At 39.1% G+C, this 16,668-nt stretch overlaps 2 protein-coding genes across 5 annotated transcripts in view; one reads left to right on the forward strand and one right to left on the reverse strand.

Moving 5' to 3' along the window:
* Positions 1-16,668, reverse strand: part of C4H7orf50 (chromosome 4 C7orf50 homolog) — a 42,912-nt gene that overhangs the window by 24,982 nt on the left and 1,262 nt on the right. For both annotated transcript variants that reach the window (XM_040589950.1, XM_040589951.1), the window contains exon 2: positions 1,043-1,218. In XM_040589950.1, the coding sequence (XP_040445884.1) occupies positions 1,043-1,218 (176 nt within the window). The remainder of the gene's footprint in view (positions 1-1,042; positions 1,219-16,668) is intronic.
* The window catches only part of GPR146 (G protein-coupled receptor 146), a 57,106-nt gene continuing 49,123 nt past the window's right edge, over positions 8,686-16,668 (forward strand). For 2 of the 3 annotated variants that reach the window (XM_040589945.1, XM_040589946.1), the window contains exon 1: positions 8,686-9,522. The gene's annotated coding sequence lies outside the window, so the exon portion shown is untranslated. The remainder of the gene's footprint in view (positions 9,523-16,668) is intronic. The other variant, XM_040589944.1, reaches the window with a different exon arrangement.

Below are 16,668 nucleotides of genomic sequence, written 5' to 3' on the forward strand. Positions count from 1 at the left end.
TCCATTTGCAGTTCAAAACAGTGAACTGCTCCAGCTGTTTTCCAGATCAAAAATATTACTGTCATTTTGCTATCGCTGCGTGCTGAGGGTTATGTAACAAAAATGCACATGTCCCTCTGCCTGGAATGCAATTAATTTCCTCCCTCCCCACTGAGAGTGGTAAGTAACAATTCAGACAGTCTGGATGCTTCAGTTTTGAGCATGGCCAGAGATGCAACCCTGGAATTATTCCACGTGGTAACCCACTATTTGTAACATGCCAGTCTTTTGGAGGTCCTACAGACAGGGTATATTCTGTAGTTTGGAAAAAAAACAAACACCATCTTCCTGTTTATATATAATCTCTTACTGTCTGTAGAGTACTATGAATGCTTTGCTGTAGTTCTTTAGTTTAAAGTTCCAACATAAAACACAGTCTATGGTTAAGTATTCTGAATAAGTGCACTAACTAGGCAAAGTAATTGCTTCCGATCTGAAATCAGCTACTATACTTGCTGTATACTTTTGTATGCAAAAATAAGGTATTGTACACTATTAACTTTAAAACAGTGCATAATCCCATCTCAACTTACAAAGATCCAAACATCACGCAGGATGTTAAAATCAGACTCCATAATGTTTAACCACTTGATGCAATTTGCTTATATAAACAGAACAGTTGGAACTCCTTTGCTTAGAACAGCGCACTCAAACAAAACTAATTTCCTCAATGCAATCTTTTCTGCAATGTGAGTTTCATCTTTATAAGCGCAGCTAACCCGGTGATATTTATATATCGACTAAAAGTTCTTCAGGACAGGTGCTGTCTTTCTATAAAATGTTTGCACCATACTTAACATCTCTCAGTTGTTCCTGTGACACAAATACAATGGGGTGATCAACTGTACGCTAGGGTGTCAACGGAGATGAAACATTAACTTAGTACTTAACTACAGCAATTTCCTTTAATGTGTTATTACTTGGTTCAGCTTGTTCTGAATTTCTGGCATGGTTTCCAGGTCACTTCTGTAGGGAGCACCTGCAGTGGTTTTACTGTTCTTACCTGGTTAAATAGGCCAGAGCCAGCTCAGATCCCGACGGCTTTTTGGGCTGAACTTTTTTAGTAGAGATTCCAGCTTCCCTCATCAGCTGTTTTTCCTTCTTCTTGCGCTCTTTTTTTAATTTTCTTTCCAGTTTTCTCCTTTCCTCTGCAGTAAGTTCTTCCTCTTCTTTTGCTGCCTGAAATAATCAACGTTTGAATAAATTGTTTATATTTCTATAGGAAAGTGAACAAAATATGCATAGATGCAATTGAAGGGCACAGGTAATATTTAAAACCAGAAGCTTCAAGTTCCATAGTTCTACTGTTCACTATACTTCCATCACCTCTCTACTCTGCTCAATTCACACAACTGTAAATACCGCACTTCCAGAAATCTATTTATTTATCTACTTATATTAGAGAAACTGCCTTCTATAGATGATTGTACTGTTCACAGCAGTACAGTAATCTGAGCACCTTATTTATAGCTATGTATTAAACATCATATCTAAAATTTGTTGTGCTGTTTGTTCTCCCATACTCAAACCTGAGAGGGGAATGTGAACAGCAGAGACTGTTTCATGGTGGAGGGAGGGGGAAGGATTTATTTATTTATTTATTTATTAATTATTTTTTTTTTTTTTAGCATACGCACATTTAAGTGGGAGAAGTAGGGTTTCCTTAGTTTCTGGGGCTGTTTGTTGTGTAACGTCACACTTCCCTGAGCTGAGAAAACCTGTCTGCCACACAGGGGCTTCATCACCATTATGCCAAAAGGAGAAGATTTGGCAACTACCACCTTCACCCAAGACCTCTTGGAGATCCTTTAGCAATCTTGGGTAAACATATGCACGATCTTCAATAAACATATACACATATATTCCACACAGGCTGAAATTTCTTTAGGTTTGCAGACAGAATAGTTAATTATTCACGTCTAAAACTATATTGCTGCAAATATATGTGTAAGTATACCCCAAAAGGAAAATAAGTATTTCATGTACAGATGAAGAGCATTAAATAGATACGCTGCGTTTAGCAAGGAAAATCCAGTGTGAGATTACACAGTGTAGAAATAAAATGCTGTTCCATAGCAAGATGAGATTGACTCCAGGGATTCCTAAATGTCTAGGAAAGGTTCATTCCTATCTTTCCAGGCAATAGTCTCACTGAATTGTTAAATAGCAACTAAAAGCATAAAATGAAACGGCTGCTGGTCTAATACTAGATAGCTGTTTCTTCAATGCTCTCGCCAAGACTTCCCTGAAAGATCTACTCTTCACAGAACCCTAACTACTCTGATGATCATCATACACAGACCTTCAAAAAACTGTAGACAAAATAGATTCTGGCTATCCAAACCCCTGTGTACCCCGGGAAGCAGAAGGGATTTGGACACTATGAAGCCACCGGTTCTGTGCAACCTCCCAGTAACGATGGAGCAATGAAAAAAGTAAGAAATTCTGCAGACAAGACTCTTACACTGTGTTGTTCTTGCTTCTAGGTATTTCCAAGTCCAAGACTGAAGGAGTGGTGCTAATTACTAGCTTATATGATAGTTACAGATCCCACATGGTCCCAAATAAAACTTTGATACCTTCATCCTGGTTTAAGGAACTGCTACTTTCTTAGCCACCTCCATCGGTCAGACACTGGAATAAAATGCAGGCTAAAGGTATGCACAAGGACCATTTAAATCTCACTTTCTCTTCCAAACAGAAGAATTTCCAACAGAAATCCAGTAGCAAAAATACTAGAAGCATTAGCTCTTCTGATGAGCTGAGGGTTTTCAGCTCCTGCTTGCTGTACTACTCCCCTACTATCACTTGTAGCCAACTCAAAACTGCAAACATTGACAGACTTCTAAACTACAGGCTCAGATTGGAGCAGGTTGTCAGGCTCGCATTTGTTTTTACCTAAACATATTCAGCACCTTTCTGTAAAGATCATTTAAATATCCTGCTCTTGACATTTAACAAGAAGAGATAGGGCTGTGGGCAACACTGTGGAAACAGTGTTCGCAGTAATGTGAAATGTGATAGAGGTGTTGCCCAAACAATAATGATTTGTGAATGTCTTCATTACTTAATGCACTTCCTCAGCAACAGTTGTACTGGGTTTGTTAAGACAACCCGGGCAAGGAACAGATTCCTGTGAAGCCAGGCTATATTTACAAGACAACAAGGTCTCTGGGTAGGGAAAAGCCACCCACTGACAGCAGTGGAAATGGCATGGATGTAAGGTGGCCCAGGAAATGTCTACCTTACCTGTACACAAGTGGACTTTGAAGCAGACTCCAGTACGACAAGACAGAAAAATGGGAGATTGCATGCAAGTGTTTGGTTGAGTTATTTAAATCCGTAATTCTTCTGCTCAAAATAAAGTACACTTTCTGTTCTGATGTTTCTGCCAAATCTGCATGTCCCTCAGACAAGTACTTGAGGTATAAGCTGATGGAAGTGGAGTATACAGAGACAAGTAAGGCAGTCTGGAGGAGCCACGCATGCCTACAGCAGCTGTACTTGCATCTCACATCCCAAGGCTGGGGAAGACAAAGGAGCCTAACTGCCACCAACATTTCCAAGATCAAGAATCACATTCACAGAGTGGACTTGGTTCAGATCCAGCAGCTTTACTACAGCATCGTACTCCCCAGCAGAGTCCTCTGCTGAAGGGAACCCACAGAGGTCAAACTGAGTGCAAAAGAACACTCTTCCTCCTCTCCCTGCTCCCTCCTCACCTGTCTGAGGAATCCGTAACTGAAACTGGAACGCACAAGGAGATCAACCGGCTTATGGAAAGCGGTTAAAACCACTTTATAGTGTTACATCAATTCATGTTAGTTGAGTGCTTTGGAATGAAAATCCAGACATGGTGCTAAATAACATTATTCTTGCCAACAATCAAGCAAAGGATGGCTAAACAAGATGATACCTGAACACAGTCTTATTTGTCAAAGACACCTGCTGAGGGCTAAACATTCGTTCAGTGTCAATTCGCATATCATCTAAGTTTACTCTGACTCATCGTTCCAACTTTGTTTTCAGAGAGAAAAAAAGGGGCAAGAAAGCAGAAATTAGAATAAATAGGAGTGGGACAGTAAAGAGGATTTGCTTTCTTTGTTCAAAGTACTTTTTAGTTAGTTTTATGGAAAAGCCAGCATTCATGTGCAAATACATGGGAAAAAGCAACATACGTTGCATTTGTATAGAAGACATTTTATAACTCATGCTGAGAATAAAATAATATTTAGGGTGAATGTAGGTACGTAATTGTTACACAGGAAACAACGTTTTCATTTGAAAAGCCACCCTGGTACTTACTAAAATAACAATCCAGCCACACAAAGCCCAGGAAAACACTGAGGGTGGTCATTTATAAAGTGTTTGTAAAAGATTACTACAGCAGCTGTCCAACAGACTACACACTACAGTTAATCTTCTTTTAAAAATAATGTAATGAATTTGTTTACTTTTCTGTGAGCCATGAAGCTTTCAAATAAAGTGACCGTGGCACATCATTAGAGCCAGTCTGATAAAGAGGCCTCCGCTTCTTCATACTTACAGTAAATGCATATCTCTGTACCTTCCCTTCCCCCCAGCATTCCTCGCATTATCAAAAAGCTTTTTCTCCCTCTCCCCAACCGCTCCATTAAAAACAAAACAAGTTGCTCCCTCCCTGTAGGTCCCAACATAAATAGTGAGTCCTAACAACATTTGTTTCCAGCACCGCAATTGATGCGCCCTGGGCCGTCTGAAACAAGTGCATTGTTTTCCCTGCGGGGCTGGTGCTGTCCTGGCCCTGAAAGAGTCAGGATTTACAGCTGGAGGTACCTTCTGCTGGCCCACATCATCACCCGAGCAAAACTGGATTCATCAGGCTTCTGTTCGGGACTCCCAGCACGCATTCTGTGAAAGCGCTCACAACCTTACAGCTCCAACAACTTTTCTAGTTGCAACTATGCTTTTATCCATCCATGTCAACTTGATTAATCTAGTATATGTACCACAATCTGTCCATGACTGATTTAAAATTTGAAAGCCTGAAGTTTTAAGTGCTTCGTAAAATACCTACATTTGGTGGTATACTCTCCACTGAAGCCGAGCATAGTTTTATTGCAATCTGGAGGAAAAAACCCACAACCAACACCAACCTTCCCAAAACCTGGGACTCAAAAGAAAACAAAACTAAATGTTTCACTGGAATTTAAATCCTAGCTGTATTTATTTTAACTTGGATGACCTCTGTTATGACACTCTACTGATGCACCTCTCCTTTCTTTAAATCAACAGACTTACTTTCTAATTTCACTTTCCCTGAACCTTATCTTGAATGTTTCTCTGAAAGATGTGTCCGAAGTCTTTGAGCCATTTGGATTAAGAGTTTTAGCATTCTGTCATTATTTAAATTCAAAAATCCCAACCAACAGGACTCCATTGTTTTGAGGTCATAAATATTCCACGTTGTCTCCTTCTATATTTATAAAGTGACATCACAATTTGTAGTGCTACAATTTAGTCTTAACTACAACATAGTGAAGTCCATATTTGAGTGTGAGAGACACTTGTTTATTGACGTGATAAATTTAAACCACATGCATACAGCAAAACACAACACTTGCTTATTTGCAAAGCCTGCTGAGAGTTACCACACCACCTTGGATCATGGGCTCATTAGATCTCAATCTAAACAAGGTCAGGCTAGGTCAGTACACTTGAATGAATGACCTTCAGAGGAGAGCCAGTGTTTTCTCGTGATTAAGGAGGTGGGAGTCTTCTACTTGGAAACTTTCCAGAGGGCCTGAAAAGGTGCTAAAAGGGATATTGCCACTGGTTGCCATATTTTAAGTAAAAGACAGACCCCCAGATTTTTAACATTTATGCTCATAAAAAAACATGTCATTTTTGCAATGGAATGGAGATGTGAGCTCAGACATCTTCAAGTAAATTCCATGTCCATCCGCAAAGTGCTATGACTGCCAATACAGTCCCTTTCACCAATGCCAGTTCTCTACTGCAGTTTTGGAATTGTAGGTAAACATAGTAGTATACTGTAAATAGTCTAACGTATCTGACTCAAAATACATGGCGGCTTCAGTGGTGGCAGTTTTAGATACCGGTTAAATTTTTCCATTATTCTTTGTAATCCAGAAATACTGCATAAATTTAAAGCATTCTGTAAGTGATTTTTAGAAATGAGCTTACCCATCATAAAGGGGGAGCCATCTCAAACTAAAGCATTTAATAATGTAAGGCAGTCCTGCTAAGCAATTCGGAACAGAGAAAAACTCTAACTGCAAGAGAAATTGGAAGAAAGATGTGCCTAAAACTGGATTTCTTGAAGATATCTGACCCCTTTTTCTGCAACGAAAGTGGCAAAACCAAACATGTCTAGTTTATCAGCAACTGCATCTGCATAAAAGCCAGGGGACTACAAATTGTAATAGCTGCGCAACCAGTACCAAGATAGCATTAACAGCACAGTAATTGTGTTATGTTTTAGCAGAAAAGTGCATTTTTAAGTTTGTTTCCAGATTTATAGTTACCCAAATGTCCTTGACTACCTCATACTTGAGTAGAACTGAAGACATCATCTAAAAATTTCTGTTCTTCCTTGCTCATCACTGTTTCAGAGACATTTGCATCCCTAGTTGTCTGTTGCCAGCACAGCATAAGGTTGACAGAGTCAGAAACTGAAGAATTGCCGCAATGAACAAAATACTCATAGATTACAAATCTGCCTTTGGGATTCGCCTGTGTAGGTCTGAACTTTCCGCCTACTCAGGGTTCAGCTTTGCTGCCAAACCCATAGCAGTAACCACAGACCAAGCCACAACACCAAATTTAGTATTTATTAGTACCAGTGAATCCAGCTCCTCCAAAAGCCAATAGACTTTTATCCTTTTCCACCAGCACAGCAACACAAGTCTGTACAACAGCAAAGCAAGCAACATCAGAAATTCAGAGGAATAAATTACAACTTGACTAACAGCGACAAACATAAAAAGGGTGTCAAATTTTTGAACTCCAACAAAAAAGATGGGGAAACAGATGATACAGCTTTATTTCATAGTAGAAGCACAGTATCGCCTCGTTTGTTCATTAAGCTCATGTTATTGCATAACTTTTAATATAGGAAAATGTCAAAAGGGGCTTTGTTCACTGACCAAGAGCTGATGAGGAGCTACGAACCTGTCACGTAATGGCTTCTGCTTACAAGTAGTCTTTTGCCCCCAAAAGTCCCCATGCATGCTATCAGCACGCAAAACATTCTATCTTACATAACAGATATTAACCCAGACAACTGGCCATCTGCCAGCTTAAAAACAAAAAGCAAAATCTATAAACACAGTTCAAAACCTACAAAGAAGAAAGGCTGCAAATCCTTAGATGCAAAGTTCATAAAAGAAAGATTGACAAATGATTTACTGTCTGGGGCTTGCCAAAGAACTGTGCTACAGCTACAGCATTTGCATAAAATAGTTCACAGCCATATTGAATTTAAGTAACTATTTTCTATCATTTAGCACCTTAGGAAAAGAAGTATGACCACAGAAGGCATATGAAATTTCATTACCATGCAGAAAGCAAATTTTGAATGAAAAGTAACATTTAAAGAAGCATACCTCCATATAGCATGTCTGTAGCACTTACAGAGGAAGATTGTTTTAAAATTACACATTGCTCAAAGAAAAAAATATACTTTTTCATAAAAGCTAGGTGTTTTTAGAATCTCAGCTCCTCACAACAAAAGCACTGGGAATAACTTACATTAAGTTGGTTTGCAAAGGTTTCTGTAGATGCAACCAAGGCATAAAAGCCTCAAACAAGTTCTGCAGGAAGCCAGATTAAATAAAAACAAGCTTTTTACCTTTCTGATGCAGGAAAGGATTCTTTCAGTGGTTGTGTAAATATTTTTTTTTTTGAAAAAAAAAAGCATCCCTGTGCACACAGCTATAGTATCTCACAAGCACAGGTGATTAGGTAGCACCTTAAATTTGCAGCTGTAATTTAGAATAGATGTACCTTTATTAGCTTGAAACCCAGCTTAATTTACAACTATGTGATCTTTACATGTTTTGTAGATTTAGTCAATTCTGAAGAGCACATAACATGTTATCATTAGAACTGCTGAATACAAAGAAATTGAACAATTTACTAAATTAAGTGAAAGTATTTATAGGTGCACAGAACGATACGATTTACAAAACCTAGCTTATTGAATTCCACTTTATAAATCATTTGCTCCTAAAAAATACATACTGCAGCAGATTAAGTTCTAAGGCATAAATTAGTTTCATATTTTATTTCTCATTTTTCTCCACCAGTATCAGTCCTGACTACAACAGAAATATTTAAGACACCACTTTGACTGCAGGCTTGGGGAATGCAGTTTTGCTTCATTTGCAACTACAGCACTGCCAGGAATTTTTACATATTTGCTGAAGGATTTTGCTTACTCTCTTACCCTTAATTAAACCATGTTAACCAATCAGGAGAAGCTGGAATTTAAAAAAAAAAGGAAACCCCTCGGAAATCATTTGTATCCACATCCCTGTGGCTTACACACAGCCCTTTTAACCCCTCCCCAGAAACACACAGAGGAATTTTAATAGGAGCATGAGACTGTCGCAGCACTCATTTCCATCGCCACCAAAGTCGTCCCCTTTAGGGGTGCTGACAATTTTTCCAAAGCTTAAAAAGAAAAGACATCGGGTTGCAAGAGGAGGTAGTAGCAGAGCACTGGCTGTTTTGAAATCCTTGCTGGAGAATTAAAAAAAAATAAAATAAAAAAAAAATAAAACAACCCCAAACCACGAGCTCGATCTCCTCCAATGAAAGAGGTACCACAGGGTGTAGGCAGGTTGCCAGGCAAGCTCGGCAGCGTGACCGCACTGCATTGAGTTTCTTTAATGAAAGCCAGGAAAGAACACATTACACAGTGTTTCTTCTGAGAGCCAGCTAGCCTCCAGTGATTGAAATCAATAAAAACAGTCGGCAAGGGGCCCAGTGGGGGAAGAGAGAAATCTCCACTACAGCATTCAGTTTGCTTTCCACTTTCTCCCTCCCCCCTAAAGTTAAAAACTCTGAAGATCACCATGACAAGCTACTTCGCTTCCAGCGCTGGGAAGACGCTGGTGGGGGTTTAAAGGAAGCAAGCACTTTCCTTCGCCTCTCTGCCTTCGCTCTCCCCCCCGCGCAAAGGAAATGAAAGGCTTGTTTGGAATTTGAATCCCGCCTGGAAAAACTTCATCGGACAAGTGCATCGTTCTGCATTTCAGGAAAGGGATGGATTTTACAGTCGGAGCATGCTAAAAGGTGAGAGGGGAAAGAAAAGCGGCAACTTGATTCAGCCAGAGCCCACATACAGGCTAGGATGTCCACCACGGCAGAGGGAACCTCTGAAGCTGCGGCAGAACTGCAAGCAAGTGCCTGAGATTGGCACAATCCACATCCTAAAGCAGCCGAAACAGGGAACACGTGACCGACACACCGACCCAGGTAAGCAGAACCCGCTTTTAACGATTCTCTGTACCGCGTCCAAAACCAGAGCGAGACCTTTCTGCTTCAGCCTCTACAGATTGCCCCATGTCATCCCTCGTTAACCTCAGGCAAGTTAACACATAAGCTTGACCCGTCTTGTCGGGCCACTAATCCTCACTGAACTATAAAACATGCACAAAAGCCCTTTGTTTACCGTTTTTGCGTTGAATTTGCTAGTTGACAAGGTAGGACGGGGCTGTTAAGTGCAGCCCCTCCAGGAGCTCACGCTCCCAGTCCAGGAGGGCCCACTCAGAGCGAGGAAGCACGACCGACACCGCACGCTGGAGCCGACTGTGATCTGAGAGAGTGCCAGTAATGAATTTCTAATATGGTCCATATTTATCTATTTTATTTATGTATTTTAATCACCATAGCAGCCACATACAGCACATACTTGCACCGAGTTCCATGTGCTGATCTGTAGCACGAATTACAGCAACTTGCATGCACGGGGGGCTAGCCTGTTTTGTCAAAAAGAACTTTGCAATGACTTGTTGATACAGCCGAGGGGGATTCCTGGACATTGTTTAGGAATGACCAGCAGAGGTTTACCCAGCATGTGTATGTTCTGCCATTATCTTAATGCATGAAGCTTTTACACGGATACTCCTATAAAAATGGGAAAGACGCAGATCACAGCTGTAGATCACAATATGCTTCTCAAGTTTTTGGCCAACTTCAGATGATTTATCAGGACTTCAGTGAGACATGAAGGGTGAAATCAAAGCCTGCCTTCTGCAAGGCAAGCAAAAATGATGATAGCTATATTTCTTTTCCAGCAGTGGCAGGAATTCATTGGAACAGATAATAAATAGGTGCCTGTGGAGCAAGGGCAACCATGCTTGCCCCTCCATGCTGGTCATCATTACACATTGACAGCAACACACACACACTCACTGCCAGAGAGGGCTAGGAAGGGACTGGATGCCTCCTCTTCCACTCACTGTTTCGGCACCTCATTATCCCAAGCCTGTGAGGTACACAGTCTGGATGACTCTGATGGTAGATAGAGAGAAGCGACTTAACTTCCCAGCATCTCCTTTATTTCTGCACCAGCAGGCAGAATGCAAGAATTTAGTATGTCAAGTGCGTAAGTATTTCTGCAGGTGCGATGTTGCACTTTCTTTGGAAAACACAGCCTTTTAAGGGTGACATCGTTATTTTCACATCACGTGGAAATGACCCACACACTTGAAGAGTGACCTGGAGAACACCTCCATGACCAGAAGTAAGGGACTGTTATTTTTTGCACATAATTTTAAGCACAATTAAAACATGAACTGTTCTGATCAAGCTATGAAAATAGCTGAGGCAGTATTTAAATAGTAAGACATTTTTATGCTGATTTTATCAGTCCAGTTTTGAACTCTAGACACAAAAAAGTCACAAAATTATAGCTGAAGATGTAATTAAAGAACAGTAATTTACAATGAAAAAGTAAAGTTGTGATTTATAACACAATACATCCCCATATGAGAGTTTGGGCATATCCACAGACCCGCAATTTACCTTTTCAGTATCTGCTCCATGTTTTGCCTCCCCCTGCACAGATCCTTTGCAGAAATGACAGCATCTTCATAGTTCAGGAATCACAGCAATCACTCCCACACCAACTGACAAGTCTGTTTTGCACTGCTCTTGGAGCTAAATTTATCCTTATGCAGAGGAACTCATTCTTTACTTAAGTCTTTACTTAAAATTTCAAACAAGGAAAGCTTAGTGGAACTCAGACAATGCATATCACTTGTACCAACATTCTCAAGCTCAAATGATATTCCTCCCCATAATACTTATATTTTCTGCTGAGGGGATAATCATTAAAGCAGAGTGCAGGGTATTTTTGTTCACAGTGATGCATTTTTCAGAGGCTAAGTGGTATGAGTTTCCACAGTATTTACTGTTAATGGAATGTGTTCTTTTCAAACATGCAAGAGAGGAAAAAAAGGTATTTTCTCATTCAGAAGTTTTGACCAAATGCAGCTATTCTAGCAATCATACCACACAGCCAGACTTGGCAAAGTTTTTCAGTCATGGCAATGTTATTAAAGCAGATTCCCTGGACTTCAGACTCTTCCTTTGGAGTATGGAGATCCAGAAGAGTCCCATGTCACTCTGCTGGGTTGGATACAACAAAATAGAACAAACAGGAGCCAGTTTCTCACATTTCTACTAGTCTTAATAGTTCCGTATCATCAGGAGTACTTCGTCCTCAGCAACAATCACATTTTCGGCATAGTCAAGAGTTCCTAACTGTTCATACCAATTGTCCCTCCAGCAAAATATGTTGGTAAAAGGGCTTTCTGAAAACAGTATATAAGGCTTTGTAACAGTCAGCAAAGTAGAGGAAATGGTTTTAAAGGTGGAAGGACATTTTGTTTTAATCTCACCTATCTAAATCTTTATGAAGGGAAAGATCTGGGATTCTACAAAACAAGCTGAATGGCTATTCCAAAAATGCTGAAATTCAACAATAAAAGTGCAAACATCAGGGTCTGCTAAACACCTGGATAGCCCATCTTGGGTGAAATGTAATACTTGTGCCTACACTGGTGGAAAAAAAAGAGTGCTGCCCTCTGTTTCAAATGGACATGATCTGATACTTCTGCAATACTGTAGAGCTTCACGGTTTCTCCTTTCTGACTTATACCAGTGGTTCATGTTCACAGTACTGGATTCATTCAGCTGAGTATATTTACTTTGCTCAGTCTCAAATTGACAGCTTCTCTGTAACATACCCATTCTGACTCCAAAATGGAACATAATTAAACATACAGTTAGAGAAGATACATTTTTTCCCCATCTATGGGAAAGACTAATGAAGCAGAAGCCTAATTATTAAAAGAAAAATAAATGGTTATCAATCTCTGGGAAAGGTGGTTTTCCTTACAATTCAAACCGGAATTCTTATGATTGACTGAGGAAGACATATTTTGTTAAAAACAAAAAAGCCATCAAAACCCATTAAAAACTTCCTACTTCTTTACCAAAAAAATGTCATTAGTTTCAGCTTCAGAGTCCAACAGGATGTATAGCTAGATGAAATCAATGTCCTGGTATACAGACACTCTACTTTCAAATCCTCTATATTCTCCCAGACCTCAACAAACCTTCTATTCATTAATTTCTTATAAATACAACTAGCATCACTTGTAGTTTGTTATACTAAGATCTTCTAGAAAACCTAGCTAAATACTCCAGAATATATTTCATACATATATTTATGTATACACTCAACTGCACACACATACATAGGCGGGAACTTGCAATTTTCAATTTGTGATGAACAAGAACCAAAAGGAGACCCTCAAGAAAAAAAAGTATGCAGGATTAGTTTCTTTAGCAGAATATGTTCATTTCATGACTTAGCAACCCTCAGCCCTAAAACAGACACACACAGCAACACCCAGAACACAAGCAACCCCTCAACTGCTCTGAACATTCATACCGTGACAACTGAGCCTAAGGGTACCAACAGCTTCAGCTCATGCCTTGCCACTTGATTTGCTTTACAATAGGATAAATGCTTTGGGAGACAGAGAACTAGACCCTAATTTTGGATATGAAAAGAAAAATAACACAAAATAAGGAATTAATGTGATGGATATTACAGATTTCTATGTTTGACTTTATGCCCAGTGATAACCAGAGATGGGTGATCTACTGTGACAATTAATTTCTGTGAAATTATTATTCTTGTAAAGATATATAATTTCCATTAATAGACCTTTGAACACCTCTATGCAGAATCTGAACTTGTTTAAAGAAACAAGTACTATAAAGCTCCACTTGTATCTCATATACAGTTCAGTTTGCACTGAAAATCATCGTACAAGAAGTTTTGCCTCAAGAAGAAAGGTAAAGGAATGATGTTTCTAAGACCTGGCATGAATTACATTAACTAGCTTTCCTTCGGGTCTGTTTGCTGCTCTTCCAACCACAACAATGAAGTGCAAGTAGTATCATCTCATTAAACATAACTGGTAGCAAGAAAGAATCTGAATATATTGACAGTCTGAAATGGTCTCCTGAAAGTTCCTTAAGAAAATGCATCCATATTTTCAGCATTCTGAAAGTCTCTGAAATTGAAGTGCAATCCATTCCCAGATCCTATTTATTTAGGAACACTTTACATGCTTGCTGTTCTTGTGAGCTCCCTGATAACCCTACATCTATGATACTAACTCTTTAAGCTCTCCAAATTTATCACACAGTCCCAGAATACTGAAATGACATCTGGTTTTTATAGCATCAGGTGTGCCCTCATTATGATTTTGTGAGGCAGAGCAGAAAATTGAAAAACAATTATGATTTAAGATCCTAAATTAAAACCTGTTGACTGTTTAGTAAAAATACTCCATAAAACCTGTTTGTATTTCAACAGACCACACTGAAGGATACCATTGTAAAAGCAGCACAAAACAAGGTGCTGGTGGTGTTTGCTTATTTTAGAATAAAGGCAACTAGCAAATTACCTTAAAATAAAATCGTATTAATCTATATTTCAATAATAAGTAGCTTACACATATTTATAAAATAAATACTATCATTTACCTGGATTGAATTTACAACTCATGTTAGTTTCAAAATCAAGCTTTACATGCAGAAGTTACATTTTACACCTTTGATAAAGCAAATATACACACAACAGAAAATGGCAGTTGCCCACATAATTTTAAAGTCAAGTATTAAATATAGTGGATAATTACAGACAGAACAACATGCAAAATACAAGAAAGCATGGACTGACTCACTAACAGGAAGACTAAGTTTACCACATACCTGTTCTGTTACCACACAGTTTTGCAGGGATCAAAAGAAAATAAAATTTTAAGGTAGGAACAACAAGCAGCTGCTTCATTGCACACAGGGCAGCACAGCAAAAAGCACTGGTGATGGCCATTAGAAAATGCAGACTGTCAAAGGTAAATGTTTAAATTGTCAGTGAGAGAAGAGTCAACATTTCCATAGTGCACATGGGATAATGGCCAGAGTGGGAATAGATTGCAAAGCTTTGAAAGTGAAGTAGTTTATGCTTGGCAGAAGAAAAGGAGAGCAAAGGAAGAGAGAGATTAATAGCAAATGGAAGGTCCATCTCAAGGGAAATTCTGATCTTCAAGAAATTTTTAAAAAACTTAACTAGTCTGGAAGAAAGCCAAGATGTCTGAATTATTTTTTGAATGGCAACAGAAAGCCTCCTGTTTCTTTTTACTTGCAAACAATACACCACACTTGGAAACAGAAAAATAAAACTAAAACGAAAACTAAAACAAAGATTCTATCATAACGGGACATTCCAGTATTATCAATGTGCAATGAGAAAGCAGGTATTTAAAATTAAATTAAAAGTCAAGATGTTTCCTAAAACACTCAAAATTGCAATCTCCAAAAGAAAAAAAAAATCAGTTTGACAAATAAATGTTCTCTTTTTTCCTTTTCTTTTCTTTTTTTTTTTTTAAACTTTCTTTAGGGATTAGTACTTTTCCTTGGAATACTCAGAGCTAAAATCGTACTGGAAGGTCGTAAGGTAGAAATGGAGAAATGCCCCCCTGCCAGTGATGCAGGCAGCCCAGTTATTGACACGTGGCGTCAAGGAGAACAGGGAACACTGGAAAAGTTAGAGAAGCTAGGAAAATCAACACCTGTTTCTCTTTCAAGATAGCAAAGACAAAACATTGCACTTCCTGCACAGGATTCTTCTGGATTCTCTGAATGGACTCTTCATTTATTTAATGCTTTCATAAGATCTGTCAATGATCCTTAAAAACTTCTATTAATTGACTCCAAACATGCCAAAGCGGTTTTGAAGCACTGACTTCCCTACCACTGTACATGACTAGCCAGGCATCCAGTAACAATACGAGGTGTAAATTCATGACAAATTCCAACTTTCAGGTTATAAACAGGAGCATGATTCATACTGTTCCTGGCTTTGAAAATGTTTACATTAATTTTTTTTTGGTACTTCTGCACTCAGATCTTGCTATGATTAGACTTGGGATACAACTGGAAATGTAAGATAATGATCTGATTCATCAAACACTCTCAACAACTTTCATGATGGGAAGTATGGGTCATGTTGGCAGTTTTAAGCCGAACTCTGCAACTTGCCTGAAGTAACATAAATTTTAACCAACTGTGGAACTTCCTAGCTTAAACAATTCCTAACTTTCAGGCACGTGATCAGAACAATGTATCACAGAACTACATTTTCTCCTTTCATACAGTATGTATTTGTTTTTACATATATAAACCCAAATAGGTTTATAGTGCCTAGAGCCTCCAACACGATAAACATACCCCAACTATTTTGTTTTCTGTACATTTTTGCATGTCAGCTCTTTTGCAGGTTTACGTGTCTGCCCTACATAGCTGCAATTAGCATGGCCCAATGTAACAAACAGAGCTGACAGCTATTGCTTTCAGCATCCTGCCCAGAGACTTTTGCACTCCCCAGACCTTGCAGGGAGCCCTCGGTTCAGGAAATAGGGCGACAATGCCTAAAGCCTCATTGGACTTGAAAAAACATACACAACAGGGTTCTTCAACAAGGTGGAAACACCACTTAGAGATCGCAAAAAAACCAACAAACAAAACAAAGAAAAAAACCCAAACAAACAACAACAGCAAAAAAAAAAAAAAAAAAACCCAAAAACACTTAAAGTTAGCCACGATGCTGTTCAGTCCCAAAAGGTGATACAGCTCCTCTCTTGCTCTAGATGTGTCACACCAAAATTTATATATTTTGAAGTACCTGATTATCTTAAATCTGCCATACCTTATGAACAGTAAGAACAGAAAATGTGAAATAAATACATGAACTACCCAGACAATATTCCAGACTTTTCTGCACACAGAACCAGCAGGAAGGCCTTGAGATGACCGTCGTGCAGAATGACGATAGACCTGGGCCCTACAGTTTCCCCGCAATGTAACGCTGAGCTTAGCTGCCAGAGGAATTCTGCAGGAAAGAAACACAGCAAGCAAAATTCCACGTAGTAGGCAATACAGTTTGCATAGCATTTTTCAGCCCCCAGCCAATAGTTAATTTAGGGAATCTGAGAGTTCAGAAAGGTACCATACTGTGTTTTAACTACTGTAATTAAC

Source organism: Falco naumanni, chromosome 4, assembly GCF_017639655.2.
Source record: "Falco naumanni isolate bFalNau1 chromosome 4, bFalNau1.pat, whole genome shotgun sequence".
Classification (NCBI taxonomy): Eukaryota; Metazoa; Chordata; class Aves; order Falconiformes; family Falconidae; genus Falco; species Falco naumanni.